Source organism: Netta rufina (genome assembly GCF_964035555.1).
Source record: "Netta rufina genome assembly, chromosome: 3".
Classification (NCBI taxonomy): Eukaryota; Metazoa; Chordata; class Aves; order Anseriformes; family Anatidae; genus Netta; species Netta rufina.
The window spans coordinates 8,580,126-8,599,210 of NC_140125.1; the positions used below are offsets into that span (position 1 = coordinate 8,580,126).

At 42.9% G+C, this 19,085-nt stretch overlaps 1 protein-coding gene across 4 annotated transcripts in view; it reads left to right on the forward strand.

Annotated features, from left to right (window-relative positions):
- The first annotated feature begins 412 nt into the window (after positions 1–412).
- Positions 413–19,085, forward strand: part of KIF16B (kinesin family member 16B) — a 138,037-nt gene continuing 119,364 nt past the window's right edge. For all 4 annotated transcript variants that reach the window (XM_084284586.1, XM_084284584.1, XM_084284585.1 and 1 more), the window contains exons 1-3: positions 413–582; positions 13,860–13,929; positions 14,908–15,021. In XM_084284586.1, the coding sequence (XP_084140712.1) occupies positions 536–582; positions 13,860–13,929; positions 14,908–15,021 (231 nt within the window). In that variant the 5' untranslated portion in view covers positions 413–535. The remainder of the gene's footprint in view (positions 583–13,859; positions 13,930–14,907; positions 15,022–19,085) is intronic.

Genomic DNA, 19,085 nt, shown 5'->3' on the forward strand with positions numbered 1-19,085 from the left:
GCTATTGCGGATGTGTAGATCTGCTAATGGAAACACCTGTGTCTGTTGTGGATGTATAGACCTGCTTACGGATACAGATCCCTGTCAGCTGTGGACGTATAGATACATAGATACACGTTGTGGATGTACAGATATTGACAGACGCCGGAACCAACACTTAATATTATAGTTATTTATTTATCTAGACACGGATACACCCTGAGAGCCGTGGGCGGGCAGCGTGGCGGGCAGCTTCGCACCCCCCGCGTTACCACCGCGCCTCTGCCCTCACAGCTTCGCCACGGCGCCCTCCGTCTCCCAGCGGGAGGCCCTCGCTAGGGGCCGCTCCTCCCCACCCCATGCCCTTCCTCCTCCTCCTCCTCCTCCTCCTCCTGCCCACCCGAGGGCGGGCTGCGGCAGCGCCCCGCCGCCATTCGTTTGTCCCCGCCGCGGCCCCGTAGCGGCCCGCTGGGGCAGGGCGGCGTCGCCATAGCGACATGGGCTAGGCCGCGGCCTGCCCGGGGCCTGGCGGCACAGGGCCGGCAGCGGCAGCGCCATGGCGTCGGTGAAGGTGGCCGTGAGGGTGCGGCCCATGAACCGCAGGTGGGTGCCGGCCTGGGAGGGGGGTCGAGGGGGGCTGGTGTCGGGCAGCCTCTGACACGGGAGGGCTCTGGCAGGTGCCACAGGAGGGGACAGCTCGGGTGGGAGCGGGTCAGAGCACGCCTAGGTGAAGTTAGCTTGGGGTGCGATAGGGAAGGAAGGGGCGAGGAGCAGGGCAGGCTGCAGCCCTGCTGCGGTCAAAGCAGCAAGCTGAGAAGATGGGCACCGGCACCCTGTGTGTGTGGGGTGGCTGCAGAGGAGCGTCTTTTTTCTGAAAGTTTACAGGACTGTGCCAAAAAAGCAGTGGAGAGGCTCCCTGTTAGCATTCCCCAGACCCCACCGTTTACAGGATGGTGCTTGATGTTTGCGGTAGGTACCAGGAGGCTGGATTCGGTGCCAGGGGTGTTGCTCTGAAGCCCCAACTTTTGGGTGCACGGCAGCTGCTCCACCTGGCACTGAGCAGCACAGCAGACGGCTCTGGCAAGCCATCAAACAATTAAAGAATATGCATAAAGGGAGGCATTAGACCTATACAGGACACACTGGAGAAATGCTTAACGATATGAACGTTAGGTGTGTGGTAAACATTTGGCAAAATTATAGGATACAGAATTTTTGTCATTCTTTTCCTCCACCAGAGCAAGAGAGAGGCTCTTTGGATGTGCGATTTAACTTAGTCTAAGTGAGATAGCTGAGTTGGTTGGTATGCGTGGGGAAGACTTGGAAAGTTGGTGCTGCCAGCACGTGCTGTAAGCTGGGCGCCCGCTGCTGTGTCCTGCTGCAGTCATGAAGGTGTTATGAGCCCCGAGATGGGACAGCAGTCGTGGTTTTCCTTCTTGGTTTCCTCTGTGTCTTCTCCTCGCTGTGCTCGGCTGTATGGGTCATTGCTGTAAGCACGGCAGGGTTTGAGCCGTGCTGCCCGCTCAAAGGGACTTCCCAACGGGGTGTTCATTCTGCAGTGCTCCCTTCCGAAATCTTTAACGTGATCCTGTATAGGGTTAAATTTGATTTCATGTGTGCCTGTAAATTTGCTTTGGTTTCTTCTAAGCTTAGTCATATAATGCAACTTATTTCGTGAGTCATTTTTAATTAGAGAAGACTGAGTTAATGAACAGTTGTTCAGACTGCTGCATTATGGAGCAGTTGCACTGTGTGGTGTCATACCCCTGCTAATTGTGTAATAAGTCATGAACACGGATCTTGGAATGGATCATGTGGCAGGGCGGGGGTTGTTTTGGGATTGCTTGCTGTGCCATGGCTTAGATGACAAGCTTTGATCCTTTTTTTTTTTTTTTTTTTTTTTCCTTTCCTTGCTCCACTTGCTCCAGTGACTTATTTTTGTTGTTCTCTTTCTCTGTCTTAACTTGGAAGGAGTTCATTCATTTCAGTGTCACCGTCAAAGCTCTCGACCATTCCTTTATAAACAGTTAACATCCCAAATTGGTCACACAGAGGTTACCTCAAAGGTTTTTGACTGTATCTCTGGATAATGTAATAAAAGTGGTGTCTAATTACTTTACAGTTACTGCTTTGAAGCCAGTTGTGAGCATGAGCTTAGAAAGTTCAGTTACTTCGTGAGTCTCCATCTAATCTTTGCTTTCCCTAATTCAACAAGCAATTGCAGTGACAGTCTTTCAGTTTGTGCTGACATTGTAATAACTCTACAAAACGTGTAAAAACCTGTCAGCAGGTTTTAAGGCTAGTTTTTTTTCATAGAGTAGAAGTCTATGAGAAAATTAGAAGTCTAAGAGAAAATGTTTTGATATTTAATAAAGGGAGTGGTATCTGAAAGAATTGAGTTGATATTACTAATTATTATGCCCCTCACTTTCTTATACCTGACAGGTCCGTTCTGTTTGGCCATGAAGTAATAAAGAAAAACAAACCTTTTCTGTTTTTTCTAATGTTTTTTTTTTTTTTTTATCTGTTTCTTGCGTTTGCATAAATTAATTATTGAATTTAATTAGTTGAATAAACTAAGTAAAGGTCATACACAGCCTTTCCTGGCTTTGCACTGCAGCAAGTTCTTCCTCCTGCGTACTTATCCATGAAGATGCTCAGGGGGTTGGAGCAGCTCTCCTATGGAGCCGGGTTGAGGGATCTGGGGTTGCTCAGCCTGGAGGAGACCTTACAGCGGCCTGCCAGTGCCTAAAGGGGGCTACAGGACAGCTGGGGAGGGGCTCCTTGTCGGGGGTGTAGGGGTACAACAATGGGGGAATGGCTTTAAACTAAAAAAGGGTAGATTCAGGTTAGATATAAAGAAGAAATTCTTCACTAGGAGGGTGGTGAGGCACTGGCAGAGGTTGCCCAGAGGAGCTGTGGCTGCCCCATCCCTGGAGGTGCTCAAGGCCAGGCTGGGTGGGGCTTTGGGCAACCTGGGCTGGGGGGAGGTGTCCCTGCCCATGGCAGGAAGGGACTTCGAGGTCCCTTGCAACCTAAACGATCCTGTGGTTATCCAGTGCTGTCAATGTTTTTAAACATTTATTTAAATGAACTTGGTAGACTTTCCCACAGCTCTGTTATTATTTCTGATATCAAGGAATAGGAATTCCGATTTGATTTCTCAAAGTGATCAATTTTTAGCTCTCCTTAGATGTGCTCTCCAACCTGAAGTGGCTCACAGGTATTGCACGAGGATTAACAGCTTCTATGTTTGATAGTGGTGAGACACAGAAGATGTTTTACTGCTTACAGAAGGCTTTTGTGTGGCTCTGGGATTTGTGTGGATTAAAAGCCATGCCAGTACTGACAATTTAGTCATGTAGGCTGTAGCTGTATGTTAGCCATTACACATAAGGCTGTCCCTCTTGGTTTTACATTTTTACGCCTCTCGGTTAAGTCTAAGTAACTCTACGGCTTAAGGGCTGGAGTCTGAGTACCTTGGGATGTATAGGACCAACACTTTATTATCTTTTAAAAATAACTCCTTGCACAATCGAAGCCTTAGTATCAGTAGCAGAGTTTTCAACAGCTCCAATTAATATAGCACTGCAAAGGACGAGATATAAAATGAGGGGCTTCATTTTACAAGAAACACATGACTAGAGTGTTTTTAGTGGCAGCAGTGATAAACAAGTAAACAACTAAGAGCCAGCAGAAATCGCGATTTGTATTCCTTATGTTTCAAAGTGATTTATGTGGGAGATTATTGGGAGTGTGAAAGTTCTTCCTAGCTATCCATGCTTTTTGGAATTGAGACACACGACATACAAATGGAGAATATATTACAGGATTTCTAATGCAAGGAAGAGAGGAATGCGTTGGTGTCTCTTCATAAATTGCTCTGGCTGAAATACATGTTACTGTGGGTATTTTTCATTTTCATGAATTTATTTTATCAAAACACTCCATCTTTATATGTAAAACATCAGTATGGCAGGTAGAGTAAGAAAAGCTGAAATGATTAGAATGAAGCACACCAACGGTTAAGTCCTGTGTTTGTCTCTGAAGTGCCTGGTGAAATTTTGCTGGGTCTGTTTCTGAGCATTGCTCACCGGTTGTGGTTCCTAAGAGGCACCAGGGCGATAGGAGAAGCATAACTCAGAGCTTAAATATGGCCAAGTGGTGCAAAACCATCGCTTCTTAAACTACAGTACCAATGAGGATAAGCCATTTGTCAGCAAGCAGAGTTTGCTATTTCTTATGTTAACTCTTTGAACTTCTGTTGTAACAATGGTGCTTGTGACTTCATTTATTGTCATGTACAATTTCCCCATTATAAAAAGAAGTTGAAAGATCTATAAGGACAGGTGAGGCTCTGGTGTGCCTAGAGTGAGCGTGCTTCTGTCTCGCCTCAGCCTTTGTCAGTGGGGGAGTGTGAATCCAGTAAAAATATACCTAGATACTAGGTTGGCAAGACAAACTAACTGTTCTGAACGTGACTTTCCACCTTGCCATTGTTTATATCCAAAATCTGGAACCTCCAGTAGATTTTTCCTTCGGGAAGGTTGCGAGAGGACAGACACTTTTCTCCCTGAAAATAAGGAGGAGGGGGTGTGTACAGCCCATCATCGGTATGCTATTTCTTTTGTAAGTGTTGGACCAGTGCGTAAAGGTGTAGGCTGAAATCTGAGTTCTCGTATCAGGTAAAGTTGATACTAAGAGATCTTGGGGAAAAAAAAAAAATCAGTGGTTTTGTGCAGCATGTAAAGGAATGTTTTTATTTTCTATTTATTATCTCATCTTTTCAAGAGAAGCAAACAGTAGAAAGAGCTTTATTCTACAACGTGGTCATGCTCATCTTTTCAGGATAGGTCATAGGACCTATCATGGGAGAGCTGGAGAACCAGAGAAACGAGCATCAGTTGACAGCGTATGCATCTTCTGTCCCTAATAATTGCTGTCTTTTAACTGACCCCAATGAAGCAACTAAACAGATGGGTAAAGCCAGGCAGTGGCTTGATGATACCCTGTAGGTTCGGTCAGGTCCCCAGGTGGGGTTGACGTGGAGAGACCACAAGTTCTTCAGGCGTCTGCAAATGGTGATGTGGACTTCTATAAGTGTAAAAATGCCCTCAAAGATGATGGAAGGCTCAGTGATGGCAGCTTGTGACTGTTCCTGCTGTCTGTCATCCTGGAATCAACGTGCAGCTGAGCTAACAGAGATTGCTGGGAAACAGAGGTGCTGGTGTTGTGGGGCTCCTTGAAATGTCAGCGAAGGGAATTATGCTTGAGGACAGGATGTAGTAAGGCGTGTTATAAGGCTGCAAGCAGACCTCTTGAAAATGGGGGCAAGGCTGGAGAATTTCCTGTTGGAGCAAATACATTTAGAAATCACAGTTTGCTCATAGCAGAGCATTGCCTCTGTCATTAATTGTCATGAATTCAGGTCATCATCGGTGGCAAAACTAAGAAGGAGGTGACAGAAGTCTTATAATCAATATAGTAGCATGGGATATGGTTATGGTTTAAGGTTTTGTGGTTTGTTTGTTGTTTTTTGTTTTTTTTTTTTTTGGCTTAAAGGTAGTAAGTAGTAGATGTGGAGTTCAGCCCTGGCCCTGTAGGAGTAGAAGAAGCAGAAGAAGCAGCAGCTGTGAGTGTTGGGGGGGAAATGCCAAAGGTGTCGTAGTAGTGCAGAGAGAACTTGGCAAGTGTCAAACAGAACAGTTGCTCTCCTCGAGAGCTTAAATAGCAAACGCCACGTGTTTCCTAAGGGGTGGTGAAATGTGGCGTTGGATGGAGTGGGGTCTAATGAGCGTGGCCTTTGCTAAGATGAGAAATTAATGCCAAAGAGACGCCAACAGCAAGGATGATCGTTGGCAGGGAATTGGGATGCCACAGGTCAGGATATTCTAGAAAAACTCGTCGGACTCTCAATAGGCTTTTCCACAATCAAAAATGTCAGCGCTGCTGAAGCAAGCTGAAACTTAGGGCTGCAAGCGGTAACAGACACCAGCACTCCAGTGTTTCATTTCTTCAGAACTTCTCACCTGCATTAAAGTATGTGGTCTTCGGACATCAGTGGCTTGTGACTTGTTTTCCTCTTCTTTTCTTTCTGAGCCCTTTTCCTCGATGGTTAATCTTTGAAGTTCTTCAGCAAGCTGATGAATGTTAATTTCTGAGTGTGATCGGAGTTCAGCTCTTGCTCGCACGTAGCTCATGTGACCAAACAGAAGCTATGTTCTCTGCTTCTCCCAGTGAGCCCCTGCATCGGCGCCTTTTTAAATTCAGTTTCTAGAAGCTCATTATCTGAATTACGTGGGAAAAGCTTAACAAAACTGACTGGAATCATTGATTCAAAAAACGTCGAGCTAAATGTGTACTTCATGCGTTATGACTGCTGGAATAGATAAGGAGATGCAAATCTGGAAATATTTGCGGGGCTTAAATGTTGAAAAGAGGAATTAAATATTTAGTTATGGCTTCTTCGTAGTATCTTGGGAATAATGGATTGAAGCTAAAGATGCATCAGCTTAAGCTGTATCTAAGGAATTACTGCTAATGAGATAGTTTAGGTTGTGGGAGAGACAATCTCCCAAGGGGAACGAAAGCCCAGGCAGTTGGGAAGAGCTAATTCCTTTGAAGAAAGTCATTATAGGATGTGATCTGGCATGAATGGGAAGGGGAGACTAAATGCAGATGACTTAAGTAGCTCCTGCCTCTGCCATTCTGCCTGTGGCTTCCTCTGCGGGGGTTTTGGCACAGCCTTACACACGGGCCCAAAACAAAACCAAGTACGCCGTCTTTCCAGCAGCATCTTGCCATTTTCACCGATAACGCAAGGTGTATCAGGGAGGGAGAGCCCCAGCCGCAGAGCTTTATCCTTGCAGCAGCGAGTGGCGAAGCGAGAGGTGAGCGGGACACGGCGGGAGGTGCTCGAGCGCAGCTCTGTGTTCGTGTTACCTGGAGGGTTAACGGCTGCGCCCCACAGCTCAGCCTGCATAAACCAGGAGAGAACAGGAGACCCACACAGAGCTTCTGTTGATGTGGGCTCGTTTTTCTGTCCTTTTCGGTGCTTAATGCAAATGCTTCGAAGTTTTTCAGGCCTGGGGGATTTGTCACAATCGCCACCTTGTTCCTTCTGTTGCCCTCCGTGGCACGAAGGAACAAAGACCTTCCAGTGCCAGCATGACCGGAGCACAGCAGGAGTGTGGGCACATGTGGCAGCATGGTTCAACTGCCCTCATTTATAATTTCTAACCCCCCAAAGCTTTATGACCTTAAGCATTTTGAACTTGAAAGCCTGGCTTTAGAACAGCATTTCCTAGTTCATTGAATTCAGTATTACCGAGCACATTAGCAGGTTACCTACATGTTATATCACTAAAATGATGGACGATAAAATGTTTTCAGACTCTGCTTTTTGTTGAGAGCTCCTTGAGACCAGCAGAGAAGGGCAGTGAGTCTCTGTGTTGTAACCTTCCTAATGAAACAAAGCAAGAGAAAGGTGAGTCTGTTGGATTCTTAGGCTCTGTTTATTTGAAATGAAGACCGATTTTCGAATAAATGGGATTAGCACTCAGCTGTTTTAACCTAACTGAGCTCTTGGACTAGAAGGCTCTCAGAAGTCTGAGTATCTCTGAAAGGCAGGTATTGTTGGAGAGAACAGCTGACTGAACTGAAGAGCAAAGTCCTTTCTTTTGCAGCAGCTATAAATACAAAGCCGGGGTTATTTATTGAGAGAGGGTTTTTCAGAGTTATCTAACAGAAGGAGAGCATACATGGCAGTAGGCATCTTAATTGCCCATGGGCTGAAGTTCTTATTGTTGAACACTCAGACACTTCAAATACTGGCTTTATGAAGGCTTTCCTCCAAAGAGTTGATATGGTAAATATGAAGCAACAGAGGGACACGGAAACCTGGATCGCACCAGCCATTTCTCTGTATGCTGATGGTTGGAAGGTATTTGTACTTGTGGAACTGAAGTCGTTTGTTTTTCAATCCAGATTGCTTGTGTGTGCCTCGGCTAAGGGAAAGAGTGACCAAAGAACAGCCTTACGGATTACTTGGGAGCCTAATAGATGTGTGAGGTCAGGCACAGTTTGTCAGTTCTGGATCTCAAGTTAGAGGACCCCCTACCCCAAAAGCCAAGGACACTGCAGGGAAGCAATCTGCTTCCTTTGAATCAGGCTTTTCTGTACACAAGAGGTTAAGTCAATACTGTCTGTATGACTTGGCACAGCAGCAGTAACAACAGAAGGAATCGGAAGAGACAGGATATTAAAAGCAAAGTAACATGCGGCCTAAAATCCAAGTCCTAGAGAAACTTTATAGTTTCATAATAACGGCAACAAAATGCCAAGATGTCAAATCAACATGATGGTGCATGAGGTTAGTCTACATTGCTTCTGCTAAATAAGGGATTTTGCTGCATTTTCCTCTAGAGTGCCAACAGAGAGGTGTAAGAGGGGGTCCACATGTGCGCAGCTCAGAGCCAGGCAGGACTGTTGCTAGTGGTTAAAAATTTGCTTATGTGGATACCCGCTAGGCCTGAGGTCTACCTGTCGTATTGTTAAAAACAAACGTAAGGAGCAGGTCAGGCACACGATTTAATGCAGTGACCGGTCTGTAGGTGCTGCCATGAGCATGCATAATTTTCCAAGGAAAGCGAGGTATCACTGGACACAAGACAGCGCAAGGACACCCCCACGTTCATTTTCCAGGAGAGCCTTCCTGCTGTAGATTAAACCACTGCCTTTCAGTATTGTTGGTGAAATTTATTGTTATGGCTACAGGCATTTAATCTAGGTTGTCCTTCATCCAAGAACTGATCCGTGTGTACTAGTATAGAAACAGAGGGAATATTTCTGTTTCGGGAGCTGTACAGTATTTGTCCTGTTTCTGCATTCTCTGTGCCTGAGTTTGGTATTCTGGTTTCAGCTGTGTTGTGGGAAGAAATGTGCCGAGAGTGGCAGAGCTCTCCTTTAATGATTTGCAAAGTTTGCCAGCTCTTCTTATAAAGTAGTATCGCGAAGGGGAATGTGGCTATCATCTTAAGCCAGCAGTCTGCACTAGCAAAATATTAAGATTACATTGACCACAGAAAAATGGGCTTCATGACAGAACTGCTGCATTTTTTTTTTTAAAGTCTCAAGAATGTGTATCATGTCTTTGTCTTCCTGAGACAAAGACATTTTCCTTTCTTTCCTTTCCTTTCTTTCCTTTCTTTCCGCTGTTTTCTTCTTGTCAGGCTGCTTGAGGTGAAGCAGAAGATGTCGTGCAGCCCGTCGGTTCCCATGTCACAGCTTCTGAATCTGTTGGTTGATGTCATCCAGACTTGGCAGCTTGGTAGAGGTCTCCAAGGTGATGAAGTTGTGGTGTTTAGAGAAAATGGGAGGCGGTGGAAGTCAGCAGAGCTTCCCCCAGTGAACCTTCCCCCAGGGTGCTGTCATGTGGCACCGGTGACTCAAACCACCAAAATCTTGGGATTGAATTGGATGTTTCCTATGCGGACCTCCAGATTTGTTCTTAATCTGAACCTATATATGTTTTTAAAAAAACACGTTTAAAGAAAATGCACTTTCTAAAAAATGATTCGATAAGCATTGAGGAAGCTAATAAACAAAAACCTCTGGAGAACAAAAGGAAAACTGGAAATTGTGTGATAGTTTACTTTGTGCTGACTTTTCCTGTAGTTAGAGAAAGCAACAAAAACATCCTTGTGTAGTGGGCTTTCTGTTTGACATCTTAAAGCATACAGTTAAATTGAATGTTCTCCTTGCAAGAGTTCCCCAGACAAAGGGAAGTGCTCTTGGTCTGTGCAAGTCAATGAGACATGAAGGCACAACGTACAGTCTGCGCGTTACCGAGCTACAAGAACAAGCCAAGTTCTTTCTGTGACACATTGTGTTTGTTTTGTAGTTAAATCTACCTTGAATTCTCCCGAATCGTGGTGAAGCAGCCCTCATGTTTTCCCATCGTGAGCCCAGAAATACGCCTGGGCAGTGAACAAACAGAGTGGTAAGATAGGAAATCTGTAACGTCGTGCCTCAAGTGTGAATGTAGGAAGCAGGCACTTGGCTGAAAAGAAAAGCCATTGAGCATGGTTGAGTTGCTTTAACAAGCGCTCAGACGGTGTTTTTGAGTAGTTGAAAAACAAAATCACACGCTTGCTCTTTGATAACCCCGTTTTCCAACAGGTAGTCCATTAGATGTCTACAGTAAAGTGAATTTCCAAGACGTATTTTACAAGCCCTGTCTTCATTTTGACACAGATGCTCAGCAGGCAATTCAGGGAGTATCCGTGTCCTTGTCTGTGCAGCCTTGGAGGCCTGCTGAAGTGGTCTTTAGAAACACTGTGCTGGAGAAAACTGATGGCACTTTTTGTCCTGTCCTTTTTTGGTTTTCCCCTCCAGTCCCCTGGCTGAAACACATCTTGTTTTTTTTTTTTCTGTTCTTTTTCTCAGTCATGTCTGTCGGGTATTACGGTAGTCACAACTGATCACCGTGGCATCAACTTAATGGAAATCATATCATGATTTTCTGACAGGAGAAGCTATAGCAAATGCTCTGATGTCTGAATAATACAGAACAGATTATTAAAAAGCCACCATTTGAATAACTTAACCTTCCAGTGAAGGACCTTAAGGATGAGCTTGGAAAAAGACCAAAGGTGTTTTGCATCTTTGTAACAGGATTCTTCCTAAAGCTTCCCTTGTTAGTGACTTTGAGGGAAAGAAACTCCCTTTAGAGGTGTCTCCATTGCAGGTTGTTCCACGAAGCTGCTGTGTTTTGACAGGGCTGCTGAACCATCTTCAGGTTGGGGCACTTCTTCCTAACTCATCCAGAAGGAGGAGTTGCTGAAGCTTTGCCCAACTGAAGCATTTATCAGCTTATCCCATTAAAAGAGATGTACGCAGGCTCTTCTGAACGTGTCTCGGTACTGATGCTGGTATGGTTTATATAAAAATAGAGTGACGGTGTTATTTGAAGAGCTTTTTCTGATGGCTTCTTCTCGCTTTCCCTTAGTTATGAGCTGACTAGCTAGCTGAATTCAGCAGTAGCAGAGGGTCAGTAGCAGCACTGAGGTGATGGATTTCCTGGGATCTGTGCCAAAAAACTCTCCTGCTTGCTCACACTGCCGTTTGGTTTGGGGCCAAGGGATCACGGGTTACACGGTTCATTCCCTTGTGATCCTGGAACTCCACGTGGTGCCTGCAGGCTGGCCCGAAACACCACTGCACAAACAGATCGGGCTTCAGGGGAAACAAGTCATCTTCTGCCACCAAAGCAGTAATTGGGAACTCGTTTTGGCAGCCAGCCGGCCACTCGACATCGCCTTGTTATGGAGGGTGTGGGACTTGCGGGGCAGCGCCTTTGGTTATCGGCTGGTGCTTGCCTCCGGGCCAAGCTGGTTGCAGCCAGGGCCTCTTCCTAAAACTTGCCTAAAACTGAACTCCACTTGCTTACAGCCTGAACTTTTAAATGGGGTGGAACTGGCAATCAGAACTTTTTGAAAGGGATTCAGCCCCTTCTGAGCTGCGTGAAATGGTTGCCTGGAAGTGACTGGTGGTGGGCAAGCAGGTTTTTTTTTTTTTATGGGATCTTCTCAAGCTCCTTATGTTCAATAAATCATACTCAACTGTCCGATAACAAAGTGAAGCTTTAGTATTTGATTCGAATGTTTTCTCCTGCCAATGCACCCTGCTTCTTTCAGGTTGGCTCACCGACTCAGATAACAGCACTCCTGCTTCGGGTCATTCTCTCCCTTCCCATATAAAAATGCAAAATTCTTTTTTGTTATTGGCTGGTGCTTAACTAGCCTTTTATTTATTTATTTTTGTGGCTTTGGAATCCTTATTCCTTAATAATATTTAGTATAATAATAAAATAATATATTTTTTTAATATTATTATTCCTCAATAATATTTACTATCACTCTTATCATAAAAATTAATGATTCCAGGCTTGTCAGAACAGTGGGCGGCTGATGTATGGGTATTAGACATTAAAGATTTTTCTTCAGCTTTTCATTATTGAGTAGCTGTAGGTTTGGTAACGTGGAGAGCCAGCTGGGTGCAGCAAAGAAAGCACAGCCACGTCTTCTTGTTTCCCCTTGTGCCACCTCAAGCATGACGGAGCCCAGACAGACAGTAGGAGTTCTGGCACAACCTTCTGCCCACGTGGAGTTCTTCCAAACTTCCTAGAGGAAGCAGGTTGCTAATTAGTTGAAACATTTTTGTGACACAATAGACCATTTAATTGGGCCAAGTTACTTATTACACCTTCTCCAAGCAATTAGTTACTGACAGGTAGGGTGTGGGGTGGAGGTGGGGTGAGCAGGAGCTGTGCACAGCTGCATTACTGCTCTGTCCAAGCCTTTTTCCTGCTAAAAAGGACCACTGGAAACTTCTCCTTTCCCTGTTTATTACCCATAGCTGTGTTTTAGTATTTGAGTCTCTTAAGTTTAGACCTAGTAAAAGATGATGAGGATGACTTAGAAATGACTGAGAGGCATCTCTAAAAGTATGCCTCTAATGCTTTTCACTGGTAGATCTAAATTCAGTTGTATAATTATTGCTGCAATTATTACAATTATATATTTTATTAGCTTAGAAAATAACTTAATGTGTTGATATTTAAGTAAGCACTTTTATTTGCTTAATCTTTATTCATTAATGTAGATTTTAAAATAGGCTTTGCTTTTCTTCAGAATTTCTGCCAGAAAACTGGCTGTGGATAGAGGGTGACTTCACAGTCAGCTGATGAACGCTGGAGAATTAGGTGGTCCAGCACACCATGGAGAGGAAAAAGTCATGTTAAAAAGCCCAAACTCAGTTCTCTTGTTAATATGAAGAAGTTTCTCTTTCATTTTTAGGTTGGTGTAAGTGGATAGCTGGCAGTTGCTGAGATGCCATACAATATGGTAAAGCCTCACATCGCTGCTTTAAAAGCCCTCTGCTGGCTTTTGTACCAGTCAGCAGTACCCGCTTGTCAGGTGCCTTAGCAGATGGATTTGGAACAGGCGTGTCTGTTAGCATTTGGGGAACAAGGTTTTGTATGATGTATAGCAATCTTCCTCTTGTTTCTTTTTCTTTTTTTTTTTATGTGTGTGTTTTTAATAATACAGGAGGTTGTCATTCAAAAGCAGCCTGTATTGCTTTTATGGCCAGGTGTGATGAAATCCCATCTCTAGCAAGCAGGTTGATACATGCGGGTTTTAGACACCCAGCTAACAACTTTTTGTGCCACTTTTGAAAACATTCAGAAACAAATGCTGAGATACAGATCTGCGTGCATGAAAACGCTGCTGCAGAAATAGACTGCTTTTCTTCCTGGAATCGTGCTATGGGAGGCAGCAAACCTGCGTAACACACCTTTGGTAGTAGAGCCTCTCTCCTACACTGCCATGTATCACATTTCAAAAATAAATTGGGTGCCCACTTTTAAGAGTTTAAAATACTGGGCGTTTGTGCTTCTAATATTTAGTCCCTATTACCTAAACCATATGGGTGAACGGGTACTAAGATGGTAAGAGCTGGGGTTTATCTTGCAATGTTCTGTTTCAAAATTTTTTAGAGCCACGTGATTGACTTCACTGACCTTTGGATCAGACTACTTCAAATTGAGAACAAACCGCTTAGTTGACTTGCGGAGTCAAACTTGTGAAGTAGGTTTCCCCTAGCTGGTTCTCTGGTCCTGAGTGAAAGGATTTGGATTTGAGGCAAGGCCAAGTGCTTCAAATATATCCATAGAAAGAAAATAGACATTGGTCACAACAGTCAAATATGGATTCATTTGATTGATTGACTGTGGCAAGTAACTTACTGAACAGAAATATTACTGTGGATGATTGTGATATGCTCTGTGTAACATACTCAAATATCGTTTTTACTTTCAGGGAGAAAGACCTCAATGCAAAGTTTATTATTTCAATGGAGAAAAATAAAACAACAATCACCAACTTAAAGGTGAGTAAACACAATTTCAAGAAGGAAATTCTCACCAAATAGCTGCCAAAATATGGACAAATCAGTGATGCTCGTGACACTATAGAGAACAGCCCTTAGTTTTGGAAATAGAGTGTTGAAGTAATCCCTAGGTGAAATGGATTAAACTGTTTCTTTCTGTACCAGGGTTTTCTGTTAACTAAACTGTAGGACGTGTCTCATGTTTATTTTTCTGGTCATTACTGAGCTGGAAGAAAGCCTATGGTAGAAGAAAAGTACACGCCCAGTAGCTATTAAACCTTCAGTTCATCTGTAGAAGCAGTCTTTGAGAATTTCCATGAAAATGAACTAAACCCAAAGTGCCTATCACTTGCTATAATATTTTGATGGTGTATTTTAACGTTTCTGTTGCCAGAAGGAGAAATCATGCACAGCAAATAGATTTTTGCAAGATAGCTTCCAATGACAAATATATGAAAAGTAATTTCAGTGTAGTTTGGTTAGATGGACAGATTCAGATAACTGTGAACATTGCTGCAGTATATTGCGAACTGTCAAGTCTTGAGCAAGATATATGTAAGTAGCAGGTACGTGATGCCATTTTAATTATGGCTTCTCACTGAATGCTGTTCACAGTGCAAAGGTCTCTCTGGATCCTGCTAACTACAAGTGTAGGATAATCCCTTAATATAATCTGTTTTTCATACACAGGATTGATTTAACTAAACATAAATACTGTGACAAGCATATACTGCTTGGAGCAGTACGCTAAAATCCAAAGGATTCCTGCTATGCTGTCCTGTAACACAATTATCATTACTTATGAATGTGATAGATCTACTGCTAATTTTTTCACTGTTAGAAAAGCAGGCTAACCTGTCATTACGATTGTTTTAATGTCTGTAGCCTGATGTTAAAATTGCATTTGGATTGGTTATTATAAAATGTTTTTAATTATTTCATCAGCATGTATTGTATCATCTCTTTATTTTTTATTAGATACCAGAGGGTGGTACTGGAGACACAGGAAGAGAAAGAACTAAGACGTTTACCTATGATTTTTCCTATTTCTCAGCAGACAGTAAAAGTCCCAGCTTTGTTTGTCAAGAAACGGTAGGTTTTTTCCATGTTAAAAAGAGTTTTGTTTTCCACCCACCCCCCTTTCCTTTGTGGTGAAAGCATTATTGAAACTTCCTTCCACTGGAAGTGCTTCTCCTCTAATTTAGAAATTCCCTAGATGCCTGGGAGTTTGGTTTTTGTTTTCTTTTTCTTATCTAACATTGTTAAGTGCTGTGTTTTCTAATACAGCAGGCTAAATGCCTTCTTTCTGGTTCTCTTGTCTGATGTGTCTTGTAAGGTCAAGCTAGAAAACCTCTCTGGGCTATTTTGTGGGAGGAGGCACTAAATTTGTTTTTGAAAAGCTTTTTGTAAAAATCACTTTTGAGAAGCAAACATATATCTTTAATTCAATTAGACAGAAACATTCTTCTTAGGTAGTTGAAGTGTTTTTTTGTTGTTGTTGTTTTGTTTTGTGTGGTTTTGTGTTTTTGTCCACAGGACTTGGTACACATTGAAGAACCTTCTTGAAAGCGATTGTTTCTTCTCTTCCCTTGAGTATTCAGCTTAGGAAAGGACAAAATCACCTTTCTTCTTGCACACTCAGAATAGAAAATCTAACTTTGAACAATAAACATAGTTTAGGTGAACAGCTTGGCCCTGCCTGACCTTGCATTTCATGTGAGCATTGAACCTCTTTACTGTTTCACATCCCCAAATACATTTATTGAGCGAAGTTGAAGTATTCCATTATTGGTATCTTCTCTTTTGGTTTTGTGAGACTTGGGAAATGTAAGCTCAAGATGTGAGTCTGTCTTTCCCCTTAAAGTAAGGCAAGGCTTTGCTGAATATACTGTAAGCCAGTTGACTACATCCCTTTTTGGTATGTACCTTATCTATTCTGTAATCCCCAAATTCAGGGATATTAGAGTGACTAATCCTAACAAGCCTCAGAATTAAAATTAATAAGAAAAAACAATAAGATTAAGTCAATTTTAAATATTTATAGGAATGGCAAGCTGTGCTGACATTCCTAATGACTAAGCTGTTATATATATTTATATATATATATAAATAGGGAATTTAAACTTGAAATTTCTCTTGAACCATTTGCATAAACAAATAATCATCTTTTTTTTCCTGAAAACTTCTTAGCTTCATAAAGTCAATAGTTAGTGCTTAATTTAGACATTAGATCACATACTCTTAAACTTTATTTCTTGATGATGATTGTTTAACATTTTTTGCTGTTTCCTGAAATATCAAGAAGTATATCTTTATTTGGATATTCATGTAGGAATATCCTAATTGCTTTAGCACTGCTGGAAGCTCCAGAAGAAGCATATTTGAACACAAGGTTTGGAGTGCTAGTTTCTAGTGAATAGTTGAATAATTTAGGGAAAAACATGCCTATATAGGGATAGTTGCAGCAGCCTTGAGCAAAATATATGTACGTATATGTATTAACATAAGTATACATTAAAGCTGTGAGCTTTATGGTTCCTAGTAGTAGGATGTTAACGATAAATCCTAAACACAGCCTAGATGTCTGTGCTTAGTATACTGATATTACAGTGTGTGCCTTGATCCCAACATGCCTCCTTGATCCTTACAGGCAGGAATGGTAACTCCTCTTGTTCTGTCAGAAAAAACAATGTTGTCCTGGTATCAAGTGTGGTGTGAATTACAGCGTATGCAGCGCATTGAAAACAAAAGGAGTTCTTGAACAATGGGAATGCAGTTTCTAAACAAAAGCTGCTGTTTTGGTTGTATTATTCATTTCATATTTAATCGGGAGACTTTGTAGTTAAGCTCTTATCAAGTTGCTGCAGAATTTCCAGTTTACTGCACCAGTGGTGTGGAAGAAGGGCACCCTTCATTCATGTTCATCTTTCTGTGGAACAAAATTGATCTTGATTGTTGGTAGTGTGCTTTGTTCGTGACTGTTAATGTTTTTCCATTTGAATGGCAGAGAAATAACACATGAAATTCTGTCTAATATTATGTACCCCATTAAAATGTCTTGTAGATGTGAAATATGCTTTAGAATTCAGAAATTAGAGTGGGAGTGGCAATTTATCATCAAGCTACTTAGTTTGTATTCATGGAAGAGAAATGATTAGAATATTGACGAGCTTCCTGACCTTCTGTGACAAAACAGTATCTCAGTGGTTTGATCCTGACGAAATCCCATCCTATCAATGTATTTTCCTCTGGCCTGTACGTTAAGTCTGTGTTCAGACAGCTGTGTATAATTGACTATCCTATGTACTGCTTCAAATTGCTTTGCAAGGTATGCACAAATTTTTAAAAGGGGAAGTACATAAAGCTGATCAGATAGATGTGGCTCTGATTTAAAATCGGCTGGAATGATAAGAAAGAAGAAACCACTCTGAAAATGGTTTCCAGAAGCTTAGAAAGGAGGAAAGAGGCTTTTTCTCATGATACAGCAAGAAGGAAGAAAGTGGTGCTAGTTTTCTGGATAAAAATAGTGATATGCATTTTCATAAAGTCTGGTGTTGATGGCCTACAGACATTTTAACAAAAAGGAAACATTTCAGGTTTTGCTGTGAGTGAAGGATGTGTAGGGAGAAGCATTTGGGGAATAATGATCTTACACCTCTGTGACTACAGGAAGACAGTAAATGGTAGCCTGTGCACCCTGGAGGACTTGTGGGACTTGTCCCCCTGTACTCGGCTCTGGTGAGGCCGCACCTCGAGTACTGTGTTCAGTTTTGGGCCCCTCGCTACAAGAAGGACATGGAGGTGCTTGAGCGGGTGCAGAGAAGGGCGACGAAGCTGGTGAGGGGCCTGGAGAACAAGTCCTACGAGGAGCGGCTGAGGGAGCTGGGCTTGTTCAGCCTGGAGAAGAGGAGGCTCAGGGGCGACCTTATCGCTCTCTACAGGTACCTTAAAGGAGGCTGTAGAGAGGTGGGGGTTGGTCTGTTCTCCCACGTGCCTGGTGACAGGACGAGGGGGAATGGGCTGAAGTTGTGCCCAGGGGAGTTTTAGGTTAGATGTTAGGAAGACCTTCTTTACCGAAAGGGTTGTGAGGCATTGGAACAGGCTGCCCAGGGAAGTGGTGGAGTCACCATCCCTGGAGGTCTTTAAAAGACGTTTAGATGTAGAGCTTAGGGATATGGTTTAGTGGGGACTGCTAGCGTTAGGTCAGAGGTTGGACTCGATGATCTTGAGGTCTCTTCCAACCTAGAAATTCTGTGATTCTGTGGGTAGGCCCAGGCAGTGCTGCAGGACATAAATGCAGGTGGGAATTTCAGGAAAGCTGCAGTCAAAACAGTAGTGCATACAGACGTGGTCCAGATGGTGAAGTAAAAATTTGGACATAGAGAAAAGAGAAAAAGGGAAAAGTCAATGTAGCTGGTACTCAGGAGGGAGAACTCTACTGAGTTGCTACTTTTCAAATGACAAGAGAAAGGGAAATTGTGCCTTGCCTGATCCTTGTACACTCTTTCTCCTTGACAAGCATAACTGATTACAGCATTGTGTAGTCTCTTTGCTCAAGGGAAGGTCAAGTTAAGTATTCTATAGGCACCCTTGCAACTGAGCATTAATAATTGAAGGAACTACTGGCATTCCTCCATGAGGAGTGGCATAATTACAGCGTGTGTGTGTGTACACTATTCTTTATTAATAAGGACTTGGACACCTTGGTTGATTTATACCACATATCCTGAGGAGTAGAATTGTGTAGAAGCCATAGAAGCAGCTATGAGATTTTTTGGAAACCATTTATCGATTAGGACCCATAGTCATGTTTTCATTGAGGGGGAAGTTGCACCAAGTGTTACTTGGGCTAGTGGGGGCACAGATGGAAACAAGGAGTAATGATAATGAAAGGCCAGGTTTCCAGGGGCGGTGGGACGAACTGGAGGCAGTACTGCAGAGGAAGGTGGTGAAGGCATCTAATGAGAGCTGAACTTACTGGGTGAGAACAGACCAACCCATATTATGTGATGGGGAGGATGGAGTGTTACCTGTTTCAGACGTAAATGTTAAGGGTAAAAGAGAAAAAGGATTACTTACCATTATAAAAAACATGCTTCCTTATTTGCCAGAGTCTAAATTACAACAATAATCAAAAGACAGTTAGAAAATTAACA